The sequence below is a fragment of the Syngnathus leptorhynchus genome, chromosome 6 (assembly GCF_054491065.1).
Source record: "Syngnathus leptorhynchus isolate UIUO chromosome 6, UIUO_Slep, whole genome shotgun sequence".
NCBI classification, from domain to species: domain Eukaryota; kingdom Metazoa; phylum Chordata; class Actinopteri; order Syngnathiformes; family Syngnathidae; genus Syngnathus; species Syngnathus leptorhynchus.
The window spans coordinates 10,509,716-10,527,414 of NC_141200.1; the positions used below are offsets into that span (position 1 = coordinate 10,509,716).

A 17,699-nucleotide genomic window follows, 5' to 3' on the forward strand; every position below is an offset into this window, starting at 1 on the left:
ATAGATAGATAGATAGATAGATAGATAGATAGATAGATAGATAGATAGATAGATAGATAGATAGATAGATAGATAGATAGATAGATAGATAGATAGATAGATAGATAGATAGATAGATAGATAGATAGATAGATAGATAGATAGATAGATAGATAGATAGATAGATAGATAGATAGATAGATAGATAGATAGATAGATAGATAGATAGATAGATAGATACTTTGCATGTATTTCTTTTGTACATAAAATGTGCTTACTTATTACTTGACTATGCCACCAATGTGAACTATTTCAGCACAGATTTAGTTTTGTCGGGCTAACTTCCTTCTCTGCTCTCCAAGAAAATACAAAATGCCACAAGATCAAATGTGGCGAAGGTATGGAAAGTGTCCAGAGGTGTCAATTCCCGCTTGACGCACCCGAACGCGCCCCTGTCTAGATGCACTGCTTGCACTGCAGAGCCTTTACGCACGCAGAGCGCACAGATAGTGCAGGGCTACGCATGGGGGGTCTCTCCCTTTCCGAGTCGACCTTGGCCGCTGCATCCACTGGAAGCTCCACTTCTTTGGCAAACCCTCCCGATCCCCCCACCGAATCCCTCTCTCCAGCTTTCATGTGAAGAACGAGCGCGGCGTTACGTCAGACCGTGGGGGGCAAACGAGAGCGCGTCTTTGGGCTATTCGTGGGCACTGCTGCCAAACTCAGCTTGGGGCAGCTCACCACTTTACTGCGGCCAATGCACATTGAAAAGTCCAGATTTTTTTTTTTTTTTTTAAACAGCGGCGCTATGTGGTAAGTCAAACATCCATTCCTGTTGTTTTGCTACCCACACCGATTTCTTCACATGGCATGTCTCTATTGCTGGTCCAATTGACAAAGTGCCACACGGTGTAGGGCGTGTGCAGATAAACTAAACGACAAAAAAAATATATATACACTTACACCGTGATGGCATGATGAAGCAGCAACAGAGTCGTTTGGCACACAGAGCTTCCTACAGTATTTCTTGGTGTTTGATTTTTTGCTGATCTCAAAAACAACATGCCTCACGCTCGAAATAGGAACCCTAGCCCCATTCCGGAGGTAACATGGGACACGGGCTTGAAGGAGATGAACGAGACGTGGAAAGGAGCGATAGCGTGTCTCGGGGTGGCCGTCTTCTTTGTAATGACGATTGGGATCATTTACTGGCAAGTGGTGGACCAGCCCAACAAGAACTGGATCCTTAAGGGGACTTTGAGCGGACTGATCTGGGAGAGAAGAACCCACTCGTTGGTCATCCAGACGCTTACCGAGGACAAGACCTACGTGGAGATAGACGTCGAGAACGTGGGGAATCCCGACCTGGAGGTCCCCTTTGTGAGGAACTTGTGCTGGCTCAACAAGACCGAGTTCTGCTACACGTGGGACGCAGTAGCTGAGATCAAAATCTCCCTGGATGTGAACGAGGACACCGGGACCGAGTGCTACAGCATGACCTGGACTCCGGTGCAGTGCCATGTGCAGCTCAAGGTAAGTAAGCTTCCTTTCACTCTAATTTGTGCTCATTTGGAGGAAGATTATTTTTATGCATCCTATTTAACGTGCATGCATGCGTGAAAAGAAAATATGTTTTTCATTGAAACAAATCACACATTTTAAATATCAAAATAATACAGTCTACCTGCACATATGGGAATTGCAGAGTAACTCTAAAAATGAAACAATTTTGGGAAAAAACTGTTAAGTTAATTTGAACAAATAACCACTAATCAATAAAAAAAAAGTTGAACTATATTGCAATATAATAGTTCATAAACGACTATTGAACTATTGTTATGGTAAGCAAAATTCTAGAAAGCACTCTGGTCTGATGTGGTGCAGTCGCACAACACAGTAAATTCTACATGAAGTATTATTTAATCTTTGTAAAAGCAGTTTTTTGTCTTCTGTTTTAAATGCACACACATTATTACATATTAGAATACTTTAAAACATGATGTCTTGTCAACCACAATCTATTCTTATTATTTTCCAAGTCCTTTATACGTATATGGAGTTAAAAAAAACTTCAAGCATGCTGTATCAAAACATGTTTTTGACAAGAAGGGCACATACTGGACTTTCCCCTGGCTTAATTCTCAAACACATTTCACTATTGGGATGCTTGGCGAGGTTAATCTGTCCCCACCATAACTCTCTGTCATGTGGCGTGACTGCACGGGCTCAGAAAATCATTCCGAACACACAATTTCCAAAATCCTGCCCGGTGCCACTCAGCTGACCACTTGGCGGCACTCCTAAAAGTCTTGAATAGGGCTCAGACTTAACTGTGTGTTTGTCTCAGGAGGACAAAAACAAGCATTACAAAGAAAAAAAGGATTCGTTTTGATTATTATTCATTTTACAAAATACAGCTTTGGTTGCATGACATGACTCGGTACAGTCAGTTGTATTACATTACAATAAAGAAGTTTGCAGATATTGTAATAGATACATAGATGTATGTATGTACAATGTACAACGTATTGTGTTTTATATGTTTATATGTACAAGAGAGGAGAGAGAAAGAGAGAGCGAGAGAGATACATAAGGCGGCATCTACATATACAGTCGTATGCAAAGGTTTGGGCATCCCTGATCATTTTCAAGATTTTCCTTTATAAATCATTGGTTGGTCGGATCAGCAATTTCAGTTCAATATATCATGTATCAAACAGTGATATCTGAGAAGTGAAGAAGTTTGTCTGATTTACAGAAAGTGTGCAATCATTACCTAAACAAAAGTAGGCAGGTGTATAAATTCATTTTATTCAATTCAATATTATTTAATTCATTTGATCAGGGGTGCCCAAACGTTTGCATACGACTAAATATGCAGATAAATATGTATAATCAATATAAATCCATCTTTATATACTACAAGAATATTTTTAACTTTATGAAGAAGACATGAATTTTGAAGAAATGTGACTTCTGCATTTATTCCATGACGTAAATGAATTTGCATATCCTACTGACATTTACTGTTGGTGTCTTTTTTTAATTCTCAACTTAAACACAAAAATATTTGTTTGTGTCTTCAACCCACAAGATCCTTGAGCATCATTTTTTGTTGTTGTATTTTCATAACTGACAACATTTTTGGCCTCTCAGGACTGCTTCTCCATGACGAACGTATCCTGGTATGGCGGCGCCAGTGTGACGGGTCAGACGTGGCCTATTAATGATCAAAATGCCACCGTGCAGCCCTTTGTTGTCAGCGATCTCAAGGAGAATCCCTCAGGTTTCGGCTCAGCTCTGGAGCGATACTTCCTCGGCTCATCAGGTAAGAGCTCGTATTGGAAGTCATTTCAGTCAATCAACATGTTGCGGGCGCACTTGGATTCAAACCTTTACAGTGATGCAGCGTTTTGTACATCATGGTGCTGTTTAGAAATGTGACCCCACCTCAGGGGCCACAAAGACTGTGGTGTCAATCCCAGGGTATGAGGGAATCCCCCTGAGGATTTTACGTTTACTCCACCACCGCCCCCACCCCAACCCTTCATTATTAACTTGGTTGTTTGTGTGCAAGTGTAGAAAATTCTTGGGAGTAGCTCCCGGAAAAAGCACCCCCAAAATATAACCCACTGGATAGGGAGGTGGCTCATAAATAGATTGAAATACAATACTGTCTTTGGCATGTTGGTTTAATAATTTAGAGATTAAGAGAAGCAAAGAGAAGCAAGCAAGGGTCTCCATCTTAGATCAATTCTTAGAGAAATGAGGGGAATTGCTTTTTGTTTATTAAACGAATAGGTTGGATGGGAGCCCTTTTATTTTAGAGGTGTTACATTTCACAATGGGCTACTGCTGAACATGAATGGATTAATGTGACAGATGAAGAACGTGTCGTGCATGTGAGACTTGTAGTTGTGGTCAAAAAAAAAATGGATGTAAAGTGTCACACTCAAACTGTTTCCATTCCCAGTATTTGATTAAATGCAATTTACACTGGTGAAGTTGGGTGTTGAAGGCTCAGAGGGGTTGAACGACTGAAGATTTTTGGACTTTTTTCTGTAGCCAACTGTAGCCTAATGTGATAAAAATCAAGTCAAAGTTGTTCAATGGATGGCGCCTCTTTTCAGCACTGTGTACCGGTCCACTAACTTTTTGTTGCCAATTTCATGTAAAGCCATATTATGACAAACAAATTCAAATGATTGATTCTATAACTCACCATTACGCCTAATGTAGTTGCTTTACAAAGTAATTAATGGTATTGTTTCAACAGGCCGGTCTGATATTGTGTTCCATACCATCAGATCTTCAAAGATGGGAGACATTGCAGCCATGTTAAAAAAAAAAAAAAAGCACTTCATTGTTTCTATTTCCGTTGTATTTGGTCATTCATACATTCTCAGTAAATTCTTTGATGCACAGTAGGAAAATTGACAAGTCGAATAATTAGTAAACCCGTCGGAAAAAACAATAGAGACACGAACATTTTTCTGGCTTCACGTATTTACACTCTGAAAGTGAAGTATACATGAATGCATGCATGCACATACACTTTTGGGGTCTTATGTAATATGGTGGCGCACTGCACAAGGGGTCACATGCCTTACCTCCCCTCTCCAACTTTAAAGAGGGCGACCCTGTAAGCCTTTGTTTCTCAGTTTAGCTTTGCAGAGGGTATAAAAACACCAGACAACATCCCATTAACAGTTGTTTGAATGTCACCAAGTAACTACTCACAGATCTAGGAAAGCAACGGGACCAATATGTTCATAAGAACTATTGAAATTGTTTTTAGAAATGCTCTGCACAAAATAATCTGGAGTTCTTAATCTTTACCAAAGTCACCGTAACGATGAATGTATAATATGATAGGCATATATGGAAATATCAATATGAAATATTTTAAATTGTCCAACGGGAGACGCAAACAAATGCAATGAGCAATAATTTTGCCCAATCATGACTCATTTAAATGTGTGAGTATTCTGTCGAGTGTTCTCTGAAGCAACCTGAGACTTTGAACTCAGATTTCAAAACCATTTTTTTTTTTATTTGGAAGTTATGGCAATAATCAACCACAGGGTCAAAGTGCAAGAAAACCTAAGTGCCAAATGTAATTAATGTTAAATTAAAATGAAATTTTGTATAAATCAAGCAAAGACTCAATTTTAACTGTAACGACAAAGGCATAATATTGGGAAGCTTATTCCAATCGCGTGCCGCATAACATGGAAATGCTGCTTAGCCAAGTTTATTTTGAACACTGGGCTCCACTATTTGACCTCTAATGGGCCCCAGCTCATCCATCAAGCGAAACTAAAATATTGATGGAACATTCATAACAGCCTTTCTACCATATAGTCAGTAATATTACATCCTCTGCCTCTTTGCCTCATTACCTGCCCATTAAAAATGCACCCATTAAGTGTCCATCCATTCCCTACACTTATGCTCAGTGCTCTACTCAGTTTTACAGACCCTGCAGCCTATTCGAGCTGACTTGATAATAATAACAATGATAATGATAATAATAATGATAATAATAATAATAATAATAATAATAATAATAATAATAAACTCTTACGTATGTGCAGGGCTAATTTGTGATTTGTCTCCATAATTTGATAGAAAAAAACTGATGGTGGTTGTTTGTTTTGTTTTGTATGTTTGATAGAAAGGGCCACGTTCTGGTAATAAAACAGTAAAAGCTCCCACCTGTCTTAATCATTTAACTGGCAAAAGTGATCGTGACATCTGGGCACAAATCCTCAAGTTAAAATGTTAAGTGAGAAACCCAAACATGGACTCAGTTTTGAGTTTGATATCATCCGTTGATCATGTGAGAAGTTGTGTTGCTGTGAGGCTTGTCTCTACTGGCAAGACTGTCACTGGGAAAGATATTTTCAATGCAATGCAGTGCAGGAAGACCAAAGTGTGCCTGACAACCTAAAAGTGACTTGAGGATCAGTTAACTATAGCAAGGCAGACTAAGTAAAAAATAAGTGAGCAACAGACAAAAATAAAGACAGCAAAGCAAATGAAGGGGCACAATTCTGTAAAGTGATGGCGAGGTGGATGGGCGAAGTAGAGACACGAGAAAAATGCTATGCAGTAGACTACGAGTGTGACATTTGATAGAGTCACCAACTGTACAACTTATAGATCCACCTGTCTTTATCCATTCAAAAATAAGCATGCCATGAGGCGGCAGAAGTGCCACAAAGTTCTACAGGATTAAGTCGACACTTCACAAAGGTTTGTCCTGATGCGGCACTTTGAATTGATTTGTAAGGATGTGTTGTAGCCAGTAGCGTGCAAAGGTATGTTGATGCCCGTTGTCATTGACAGTGGTGGTGTCAAGTGACAAATAAAGTCCCTTTGCAATTGGACCAGTTCTACACACAAACTACCCAGTTCTGCCCGGTGTGGTCACTGTTCTTATTCGAGGTCGCACGGTTACAATGTAAACTGAAATGTTATGACCTCTGGAATATTCCACTTTTGACATTTCATTGTATTGTTTTCTTGTCTCGCTACTAAACCCAAGGACATACTTTATAAAGACTAATATAATGCCGTTTGACAAGGAGGCTAACTAACTAAGCAAATGCTTCGTGTCATTCAGAAGGTCACTGAGCAGCTGCCCACTGAAGAGATGCTAAACACTTGAAGAATGACTCATTTAGCCAGCCAGTGCTTCATTGCTAGCTGTCATCTATATATGCGAGGGCTGCTGTAAGACAATTTTCCATGATCCCACCGAAATCTTTCCATCATGGGCAATAAGCAAAACAAATGAAGAAATACATTTTGATTCATGTATAAACATATATGCAATACTGGGCTCTGAATTTTGCTTCTTTTCTAAAATAATTTCTGGCATCTATTCCAAAATCCAGTTAAAGAAGCAAAATATTACATTAACATCATGATAAATCCTCAGCTGAGATCAAACCCAAGGAAAAACTATTACTGGGAAGGTTTTCATATCACTGAAGACATTTACTTTATGCAACTTGAGTGATCACACTTTAGGAAACCAAAATCTCTCACATTTTGAACGCTAAAACAGATGAATGATCGGAACAGAGCCGAGTGTAAGGTCATTAAGTTTGTCACTTCTTCTTCCATAAGTGGGTTTGGAAACGTAAGACTTGGAAAATTATCCAAGTTATGTGGCCATCAATTTGTTGAGGTTGGGCAAAGAGGCGAAGTTTCCATTGTAAGGGAATCCATGCTGAGCACACACGTGTGCTTTCATATTTCAAAGTGCATTTTATAATCCCAGTCGGGTTTGTTAGCAGGCACAGGTGTTGCGCATTATACACTATGCTATGCATTGAGCTGTGGCAAGGTAAAGCGTCATAGGCCATCTGGTCCAAAGCAGTCAGGCGGCAGTGCTGTTGTAGGGTCTACACGCCACTTTGAATTTGTGTTGACCCCTCGCAAGCTGCATGGGGTCGAGCATGGAAGAAGAACACATCCTTTTATGATTCTAAAACCCTTAAGGAAATGAGCGCCCCATGAAATAGAATGTTGGTCACTCTTAATTGTGTGTGAAAAGATGATTTGGGTGGTTGGATGTTTTTCCAGATTTGAGGAATTTGACACTATTTTTTTTTAAAAATTTTTTTTGCAGATTTGAAGGCATGCAAACAGTCAGTCAGCCGTGTGATTTTCTTTGGAAGGATGGTGGAAAATATTCAAGGGAAGCTTGGCGTGTTTAAGGAATTGTTCTAAAAATAGCCCCCGCCCCATTTGCTTCCCCTCCAACTCTTGGGGCACACCACCTTGGCTGCAACCCAAGGATCCAAACCTGCTTCCCTTTCTTGAAATAACCATCAGCGTCCCACTCTTGGCTGTGATCGAGGGATCCTGTTCATTCAGGGCTGTAATATAAATGTCTGGTTGTAGTTCTTTTTGATTGACGACTTAATAGGTGCTCACCATACTATTCTTTGAGGTAGTAACGTTGTATTGGAGTCTTGTGGTCAAAATAGGAAGAAATCATACAGCCTCTATTGATTAGCTTGTCAAGTTTCCGTGAGGCCCCACAATGTCATTTCCCATAAAAATTAAATATGACTCAAGAAGCCGTGCTTGCAAACACTTTCCACCTCGCGTGCAATCGGGTAAAAAACACTGGTGCAGCGTGCCGTCGCTGCACATCGTTGCACAAGGCTACTGGGTGTCTGGTGTACGTTGGTCGCCTCTTTTTCCACTGCCTGCATTCCGCCTCCATCCTTCCATAAAGCTGTAACATTTTCTCCACTGTCCTACTTTTCACTCAGCTACAACCTGGGCGAACCGTTCCGGCTTTGCCTCAAGAAACCTTTTGAATGAAAAAAAAAATAAAATTCTCCCCAGCAGTCTGCATAAAGGTGGATGTGAGAAGGAGTTAGAGGGTGACCTGATACCCTGCGTGGGAAGGGAAAGAAGCTTCAGTGATACGGTTATCTCTTTGACATTATCCCTTGCAAACATATGAGAGGTGCCCAACTGAGGTCGAAGCTCCTCACTCGACTTTTGCATGCCTTGTGATCTGTGAAACCATGAATCCGATTAGAAACTGTGTGTTCCCTGCTTCTGGTTCCTGCCTGCCTGAGAACAGTGCACCTATTGAAACTAAAGAGGGCAGCCAAGCTCTCAGCCTGAGTTCTCAGACGGTCTGCCGACGCCGGAAAACACTCTTACATCTTAATCTGTTTAACAACTCAACTCCAAATCCCGCTTTGGCTACTTGTGGCAAGATTATGGAAATCACAGATTAGGTAACTGCTTGAATCTGTTTTAGAACAGAGAGAAGCACAACACACGGCAGTGTGGAAGGTAAGAAAAAAAGAGCCTATGGTGATAAAAAGCCACTAGTCAGTCAACTGTTGGGAAGCGGCAAGGGTAGAGGGGGTAACTGGAGACCAAAGAGACATTCCTTGCAGGGCACGTACATCTGCAGACACAATTCTTTTTTTATCTCATTTAATTTGTATTTGACACACTGCTGCACTCAGTGTACAAGAACACATGCTGGAATTTACAGTATGCCATTGTTTTATTCCTGTTTCATTCAGAAGGCACTTTTCAAGACATTTGTGGACATCACAGATCTTGAGGAATCCATTTTAATTTATTATACAATGTATTTTGCTCGATCCACGAGGACTGGTCTCCCTATTGTGTATGGTGGAAATGTAGGCATGGATGATGAACCAAGGGATAGTGTCCAGGGGGGATTTCTTCCCAAATTTGGATCCAGATACCATTCAGCTCCTGGATAGTTTATGGTGGGATGTGATCTAGTGACAGGATGTCATGTCGGGTGAGCCCGATTGAATTGCTCTCCGGGGGTGGCTCAGTCAATAGCATTGGTGTATTCATTGTTGTCTATTCCAAGTGCGCACTTGAATCCAATTGAAATGCCCCCATGCATGACCCCAAGTGGAAATCTCAGCTCGTGCCTTACAGTGCGGCTCTAAATTTCCCATAGTTGTGAATGTAAGTGTGAATGGCTGGTGTCCATAGGTGCCCTGCGATTGGTTGGCAACCTGTCCAGGGTGTCCCCTCGCCTCTCACCCAAAGTCAGCTGTGATGTGCTGCAAAACAAAATGGAAGGCCTACCCAGAATAGGAATGTTGAACCACCAGTTAGGGATGTCTGTTTTATAGTACCGCCACAGAAGTTGCCAAAATCTCCTTTGGTAAATTCATGTAACCACATAGTCTTGTGCCAATTGGTGCGTTTCTCACTAAAACAGTCGACGAGCTGGCTCCGTTATATTCATCCTAATAGCACAGCTGCATCATTTCATATTGGACCAGTTTGCAATCATAGTTGACACATTGAGGTCATATTTTTTTTCATTTTGTTTTTTGAATTAAAATATCGACGAAATATGTGAGAGTATGAGTCAATAAATGAGGCTTTCTCCCGTTTTTCGCCATGCAGGTGTTGCAGTGCTGGTGTCTCCAGACATCCCTCTGCAGCTGGGCTTGGAGAGCAGACAACAATTTTGCTTGCAATCACTGCCCAGTATGACACTTCTGCCCTTGCAGTACACTGTTTGTGTGGCCAACAATGTGAAGGCTGTACACCAAGAAGCAATGCAGCAGGTCTCCCAGTTCACGAGGGAGATACCCGACCTTAAGGCGCTGTGGTAAGTGCTTTGGAGGAGGATGATGCCTTCTCAAAGAGCAAAGATTGATAGAGTGGACAATCAGAAGTCGAAGCCAATCCATTTTGTCAATGTACTTGGGTTCAAAATAATTTGTGATAAAAAAAAAGGACACGTCAATACTGAAGGAAGAACAACGCCCGTGTGATTTGACCAATTTTTCCAGTGAGAGGCATCTGACCAGTTTGTGACTCATGCAAATGCTAGTCAACTATTAAAGTCGGTAAGGTTGCCAGTTTGGGATCATTTTGACTACCCGGTTGGGAACGGAGAAGACCATTGTGTTCTGGTAGTAAACAAGAACAATTTTTTTATCCCCAAAAATGTCTTCAAAAATTTTAACAAGTTAGATCAAACATGTTAATGTACTTTGGAAGAAACAATGCTGAAAGAATTTATTTGGGGCAATGAAGAAAATATGTTTACCTTGACTATGTATTATATTAATGAAAGATACATTGTTTGAAATATATTAACAGAATATATTACAATTAGATATATGTGTCCATACAGATCTTTGCATAAGCGGTGTACCCCTGCATACTCCTCATATACTCATGGTTCAAAAATTCTTCCTGTACAAACTGCTTGTGTATTAATGTGTCCCACAGGCTCCCATCCTGGAAGCTCCTCAGCAATGTGGATTCAGGGCTGAAGGTGGAGAGGGAGCTGAGGACCTTCTCTAATCGTCTTAGAAGACACCAGCTAGGGGATGGAATCATCAGCCTTAATGAACATTCCACCAACCTCCTTTCTGAAATGGTACATGAATTTCAATTTCTGACTCCAAGCTTTATTCGGTTAGGCTAAATTGCGTCCCACCTAGAAAAGTACCGAAAGGCTTCCCATCTCTTCTTTGTTATTCTAAATAGCTATTCATTTTCATTTCACCCGAATCAAACTGTTTTTATATGCATTTTGGCTTTGGATCATCAAAAACAAAATGTCTATTCCGACAACTCGGGGCGGAATTTATCCGGTCTGTTTGGATGTATGTCTGTTGAACATTATATAATCTCACAAGCAGTACTTGCACATATCATATACTAAGAAGCTTAATTACAGGGCCACCCAGTAGTCACACAAGAAGTGCCTACATATTGGTCAAAGGCTTCAATGTGGACAGCGGGCAAGATTTTACTTGAAGTGGATTTTCTGCAAAATGGAGACTGCTCATAAATAAGGATGAAGGAAATTTGGTTCAACAAAAAGTTACAAGAAAAACAGGATTGGCTTAGCCATACTGTTTCATCTGAGAGTCACTTCAAAGTCAGTATGCTATTCAGTGTGATTTGATATTGTATTCAACAACAAAAACACTTGCAATCTCCGTGTTAATAAAAATACTCATTTTCAAATGGCGTTTACAAATACAGTATATTTATGACTTGAGAACATAATTTGTGGCATATCTTACTGCTCTAACGCAATGAAGTTCCTATACTACCTACAATACATGAGTATATTGTAAGCAACTCTCATCACAATGTCGTGAATTTTCACAGTGCTGAAAACAACTTGTATTAAATTTATGTTGGATTCAGATTTAGCAGACGGTGTCCATCAAGAATCTTGATCAGATTGCACAATTACATCCAATATCTTTCCGTGAAGGATTTTTGATACTCCCCCCCAAAAAAACAATATCAGCAGGATCTCTCTCACTTGTACCAAAATCAATAGCAGATAAAAAAAAAAACAGGCAAGAGATAATCAGACTGCTCGCCGGGAATGTAACAGGAACAATGGATGAGGAAAGAAGTTCATGTAATAGTGAGATCCTGACACCTGAGCTCAGTGCTGTGCAGGGACCTTGGAACAAGAAAAACAAGAGATTAACGTACGTTTTCAAAGAAAGTGCAGCGGATCAGACCACATTGGCACGAGGTGGTCTAACACCATGCATTTCATTCAGAAATAAGTGAACCATAAGCATCAATACAGCTTGAGCATATTCTATTCATTCATCTCAGCTATGAAGTGGCCATCGGGTCGAACCTCCCTCTACGCAGTTCTTCCACAGACTCGAATGGATTTATGTTATTTGAAAGTAGCCTTCATAAAAGCAGTGTGAGCTCAAGCATCTGACCAAACACACACATGCCACCTTGGAATGTGAACCCATTACTAGTACAGAAGGTGTCAGAGGAGGACAGTATAGAAGGGGAATAATCCATTACCTTGTTAAGAAGAATTTCCTGTACCCAACACAACAAAATGCTTGTCTGGTACATTGAAGATATAAAACACCAGTTATGTTCCTATCATAAAGTCTGAGCCAAGCACGCAGTGTTGATTATTGCAATCGTTTCGACAGCACCGAGACGGGCAACAATGATTCTTTTAGTTACCTCCAGTTTTATTGGTATTCTGAAATTATCAATCACAGGTCGGTGCTTTTACATAGCAGTTTTATGGAGAGGAAAAAAAACACATTATACTACTGTTGGCATGAGAAAATGTTGGTCATGTAACCATTTTGCGTCATTTCTAAATGTAATGACCACTTCAACTGGTTTAGTGTTTGCATAGAAATTCATTTGTACATACAAATTATGAAAGAAAAGTGTGCCAGAAAAAAGTGACTTGCGAAAATGAATTGCATAATATGTTCTAACGTCTATTTTCTTCCCATTGCTGTTTCACACAACCTGGTCTTAACCTTTTGTGTTGTTAAATCACACCATTAGGTAATCTAGAATTATGATCTGACATGACATGAACATTCCAAAGGATTATTGTAGGTTTTAAATGGTTCTGGCTAAAATCATTTGACACAAATTGGGAGACATAAAAATATGAAGCCAAACATCGATTTGGGACATCTGAAGGTGTTGGCTGTGGGTTTGTAAAATTAAAATATTGTAAAATCAGGCTGGACTGACTCTTCTGGTTAGAAATATTGGGACACCTCGTCTTTATTGATGAATGGGATATAAATTACAGCTACTCCTTGGTTGCTTCCAGGGAGACTTTCTTCTTGGCTATCAAGTCTGTTGGACTTTTTTCACTCTTTCATTCAAAAGAGAGTTCAGACTTTACCAATGTTTGACATTTGGGTCTGGCTCTCCCAAAGGAGGTTCTTCCATGTTAAGGTCAACCAAAACATGCCTTTATGAACTTTGAGCCGGGGCACTTGAACAGGCCCAACTCAAAACGATCTGTTGAAAGTATGAAATTGTCCAACAATTTTTGTTGCAAAATCTGCACAAGGAATAGATGTTTTTGTACGAATGTACCAAAAGTGCTTATCTCTCCATAGGACCAGGACTACCTCAATAGCAGGAAGAGGGGGGCGTCTAAAAGACGCAGCACCGACCTCCCACTTGTGAAGCTTCTTAACATTTCCGTCACTCTGTCCCCTTTCCTGAGCGTGGACACCACACAGTTCCATACATCTCTTATGGATGGTACTGAGGCCTTCTGGCTTAGTCTCCCCTCCGCACCACATGGACAGTTGGTGAGTGGGAACATGTGTGCGGGCGGCTATTCTTATCTCCTTTGAGGCTCGTAGATGATAATATTGTCTATGCGTTTCCATTCTAAAGGTTCCCTTGATGACTCAGTGGCGAGGGAAATTCTGCGTCAAGCTGAATGTCACAAACCCTGGAGCCGTGAGCTGGTTCCTGGACAGAGTTGGAGCCATACAGGCCCATTTGGGAATGGAGTATATCCTGCTGGAAGGGGGTGAGAAGAATCTCTTTGAGGAGCAGGCCCTGCGGTCACCGGAGGCTCTAGGTGGGGACACATACATCAGCCTACTGGCTGATGTGGCCACCAGAATTGGAGACTCCACTATCATGTCAGCGGGGACAAGGTGCACTATATTCAATTTGTTTACAACCTATTTTTAAATTAGAGTCCTTCTTATTGTAACCTTGTTTGTTCCTCAGGTCTAGCCACAAACCAGTGTTTCTCAGGATGACTCCTCTGCAGTCTGACTGGAGCCCAATGGGTCTGAAGGGGATCATTCCTTGTCTGCTGCACCACACTGTGCTGGGATACAACTTCCTCATTCCCGATGCAGTAGGTAATACTGCATCTTATAGGTCAGTTGGTGATTCAAATTGAAAGAAATGTCACATTTTCCAGAGAAAATGGACAAGGTGAGCACACTACTGGTAGGTAAAGTTCATCCTTGGCCATGTCAGGGTAATGAGTGACCTGGAGCCAATTTGAGTTAACCTTTCCTCAAGAAGTTGCGTAAAGCATGTAGTTATTATCAATCTCAGAGAACATATCGACAAGCAGTCATTTATTATAGACAAATTGTCTTCAGTTAAACTAAAATGCACATGCTAAAATCCATTCCAAAAAAGCAAGAACAAACAAACTTCACATAAGAAGAAGGCCAGAGCTACGATTTGAGCCCTGAAACTCCGAACTGTGAGACAGCCTTGCTAACCACTAGAGCTTGAACCCGCACCAAAAATCAGCATTCGCTATTTGTATTGATACTAGCCACTAAATGATGGAATCCACTCAAATTGGTTACTGCCCAAAAATGAAAAATCGAATTTGATCAAAATGGTAAATCGAGTGCACTTACAGTATGCAGCGCTTTATTTTCATTCGATGTCGACAAAGCCATATTCATGTAGTTCATTCAAATGTATCGGCATGTTGATGCAGCATAACGACAAATGGAAATTTTAACATTAGTTTAAAATGACCTACTTTCCCTTCAAGGATACCACAACATATCCTGGAAAACAGCAGAATAAAACTTCAAAAATTAACTAGAAGCACTTCAGTGATATAAATCCCAAGAAAACTAAAGTAGAACAAACTTTTGCACTACTTAGCATCTACTACTTAGTCCATGATGGCATTCAGCTACAACTGCCAGATACATACTACACGTGCCAAACCATGCATGTATTCCAAAAAAGTTATAGTCTGTTTATTTTGCTGTTTTTCTTTCCCTCCAAATTCAATCTGTTAGAATAAATGTATTGTTTGCTCTTAGTAATTTCAGTTTTCCAGGCACTGTAGATGATCCAAATCCCCTGTATCTGTTTGTCCAAACAGGTGGCTCTCTATCTGGAGACATGGTCACAGATGAGGAGTTGTACATTCGTTGGCTGGAGATTGTGTCCTTCCTCCCGGTAATCAGTTTCCATACACCCCCATGGGTCTGCGGAGAGGACCGGGTAAAGACTTTTTTTTTTTTTTTTTCGCCTTTTAAGTTAACTAGGTATATACACTCATTTTAAATTCAGACCGGCAAGTACTCTGCCAGGACCAAATAATCCTTACCACCTCCTACATGGACATGAATTTGATCTCAAGCTGGTTATCATTCAAATCAAGGCCTGACAAACCTTAAAGATCTAGTCTTAAATTCACACATTAGTTGTGATATGCATAATATTCAATATTTCATTCTGAAGAATCCTGTTGATTTTGTGGAATTATGTGTTAACTTGAAAGAAAAGGGTTATTGCAGGACTTGGCTTCAATGAGCAGAGACGCTGTTCTCTTTGGAAAAAAATACACACACACAGGTATATCGTCTGTGTGAATATTCTTCCTATCTGTGTGATGTTCTTAAATGGAAATATGGAGTGGAATATTTCCTCGGCTGATCTCACATAATAGCAGACCGCTGATGGGAATGTAAGCGACTCCACAAGGTGTTAAGTGAGCACCTTTGCTGTGCCTTTTGGTTCCCATGAGAAGATGCTCCAAGCTTTGCCCCCGAAAGAAGGATTACTTAGTATTATCAACTTGATCCCTCCCGCTGTTAATCGCATGGCATCAAAAGATGTTTCAGAGAATCCGGTGACTTCTCACAATGTAGACCTGGGTTCAAGTGTCCTGAACAGACAACATTCAATGTTTGTCAAGAGCGAGAACACGTCTTCTTCCTGGCGTGGCGTATGCACACATTAGGAGTGATCGACAGGCCCCCCTCCCAACATCACCTGTGGTTTGGAGGTCCATCTGTTCTGAATTATAATGCCTGCTCTGGATTCATAGCTCTCCCACACTCTGGAGAGCCATTGGTTTAGGAATGATAATGAATTTTAAGCACAACACTCAGAAAAGCTTTTTTTTTTGTGCTAGTTAATCATGAGTATGTGACAAGCATGACAATCACCTTATTTATTTATCTACCGGAGACATCAAATAAAATTGGTTATGACTCGTGTTGCAATGTCAGAGATAAAAATAGAGCTTTTGGGAAGTTAGTCAGTGTTTTCCATTTTCACTTTCCAATTCATAAAGTTGAGGTGAGGTGAGGCGGAGGTGATAGCTTAGAGAAGAACAGACGACGAGGGAACATTCAAGCCGAGAAGGTCAAGTGCGACTCCCAACACAAACCGAACGCTCCGATGAAACCCAGCAAATTCCTACAAATGTTCTCCACATCTTTTTTAAAATGTGTTTATTAATGGCACATCAACTATTGTTTTTGTCATTGGATACTGGAGACGATGTGACCCTTAATGGAATGCTCAAGTAAATTTCCCAGATGGAGCAGGAAGAACAACTTGAACCTTGTCAAAACCACAAAGTCAACATTGAAGGCCTGTGTGAACGTCGACTCCTCAAAGTGACAAATCCACACATGGTCACTCGTTTCTTTCGTTGAAGAAAGAAAAACTCACAAAGGATAATAATTAAAATAAATGCAATTACTGAAACTCAATATTGTTTTTGGGACGGGTCCAGTACAATTATATTCTTCTTCGTCTGTTACTCAGGTGCTAAACTTAACACGGGTATACATAACAAAGCACCAGAGGGATGTGGTACCACTCATAGAAAAGTATGCCGAAGAGTGGCAGGAGACGGGAAGCCCCATCTATCGGCCCCTGTGGTGGCTCAGTCCAGAGGATCCAGTGACCTTCACCATCGATGACCAGTTCCTAATTGGAGACGAGGTAACCTTCTATTACAATTTCATCCCGCAGTGCATTTCTCCACACATCTGATCCTTTTTGTGCACGTTGTAGGTTCTGGTGGCACCGGTGGTGGAGAGGGGGGCATTGAAGAGGGACATTTACTTACCTGACGGGGGATTCCAATGGCAGGACAGTCAAAATGCTCAGGTGTTTGATGGAGGGACGCTTCTGCAGGACTACCCTGTGCCTTTAGAGGCGGTGGGTGTCTTCTTACGGCGAAGATGAGTGACAGGTGACTCATCTTGTTACTGTCTCCTATCATTTTTGAAACACGTGCTGTTTTAAACTTGCACTCTTTCCACAAGAGACCATTCACCCTGCCTCAATGCCATGAATTGAGACAACTTGTAAAAATATATCTTTATACTTGCACTTTACAGTTCAACATGATTTCTAATTTTGTTTTTCTTTAAGTGTATTTTCTTCCTTTTTTTAAAAAAAAAGACTGTTAATCAGTTTTACCTCTTAGCTGATTTGAATTTGATTTTGTTTTTGTTCTGCTTCTTTGTATGTAAGTTCTGGAGAAATCTGTGCGTTCACATACATTTTTATTTTCTACAGTCGATCCATTTATTAGCTGCTGATGTCTCTATTGACAAGGAGGAGCAAAGCAAGACCCTTGTTGCTTGAAATATCTC

The 17,699-nt window shown here is 40.6% G+C and overlaps 1 protein-coding gene across 1 annotated transcript; it reads left to right on the forward strand.

Annotated features, from left to right (window-relative positions):
* The first annotated feature begins 1,041 nt into the window (after positions 1-1,041).
* Positions 1,042-17,286, forward strand: LOC147055926 (SITS-binding protein). The gene is made up of 10 exons (XM_085913770.1): positions 1,042-1,512; positions 3,136-3,307; positions 9,925-10,132; positions 10,762-10,912; positions 13,413-13,610; positions 13,699-13,967; positions 14,044-14,180; positions 15,182-15,303; positions 16,861-17,040; positions 17,113-17,286. Exons 1-10 carry the CDS (start codon positions 1,042-1,044, stop codon positions 17,284-17,286), a joined length of 2,082 nt encoding a protein of 693 aa, XP_085769896.1.
* The last annotated feature ends 413 nt before the right edge of the window (positions 17,287-17,699 follow it).

What these genes read in the sequence shown, in the direction of transcription:
- LOC147055926 (XM_085913770.1), top strand. Translation starts at nt 1,042, where the DNA reads ATGCCTCACGCTCGAAATAGGAACCCTAGCCCCATTCCGGAGGTAACA. An exon ending in ATACTTCCTCGGCTCATCAG is followed by an intron (nt 3,308 to 9,924) that starts GTAAGAGCTCGT and finishes TTCGCCATGCAG; the next exon opens with GTGTTGCAGTGCTGGTGTCT. An exon ending in CCTCATTCCCGATGCAGTAG is followed by an intron (nt 14,181 to 15,181) that starts GTAATACTGCAT and finishes TTGTCCAAACAG; the next exon opens with GTGGCTCTCTATCTGGAGAC.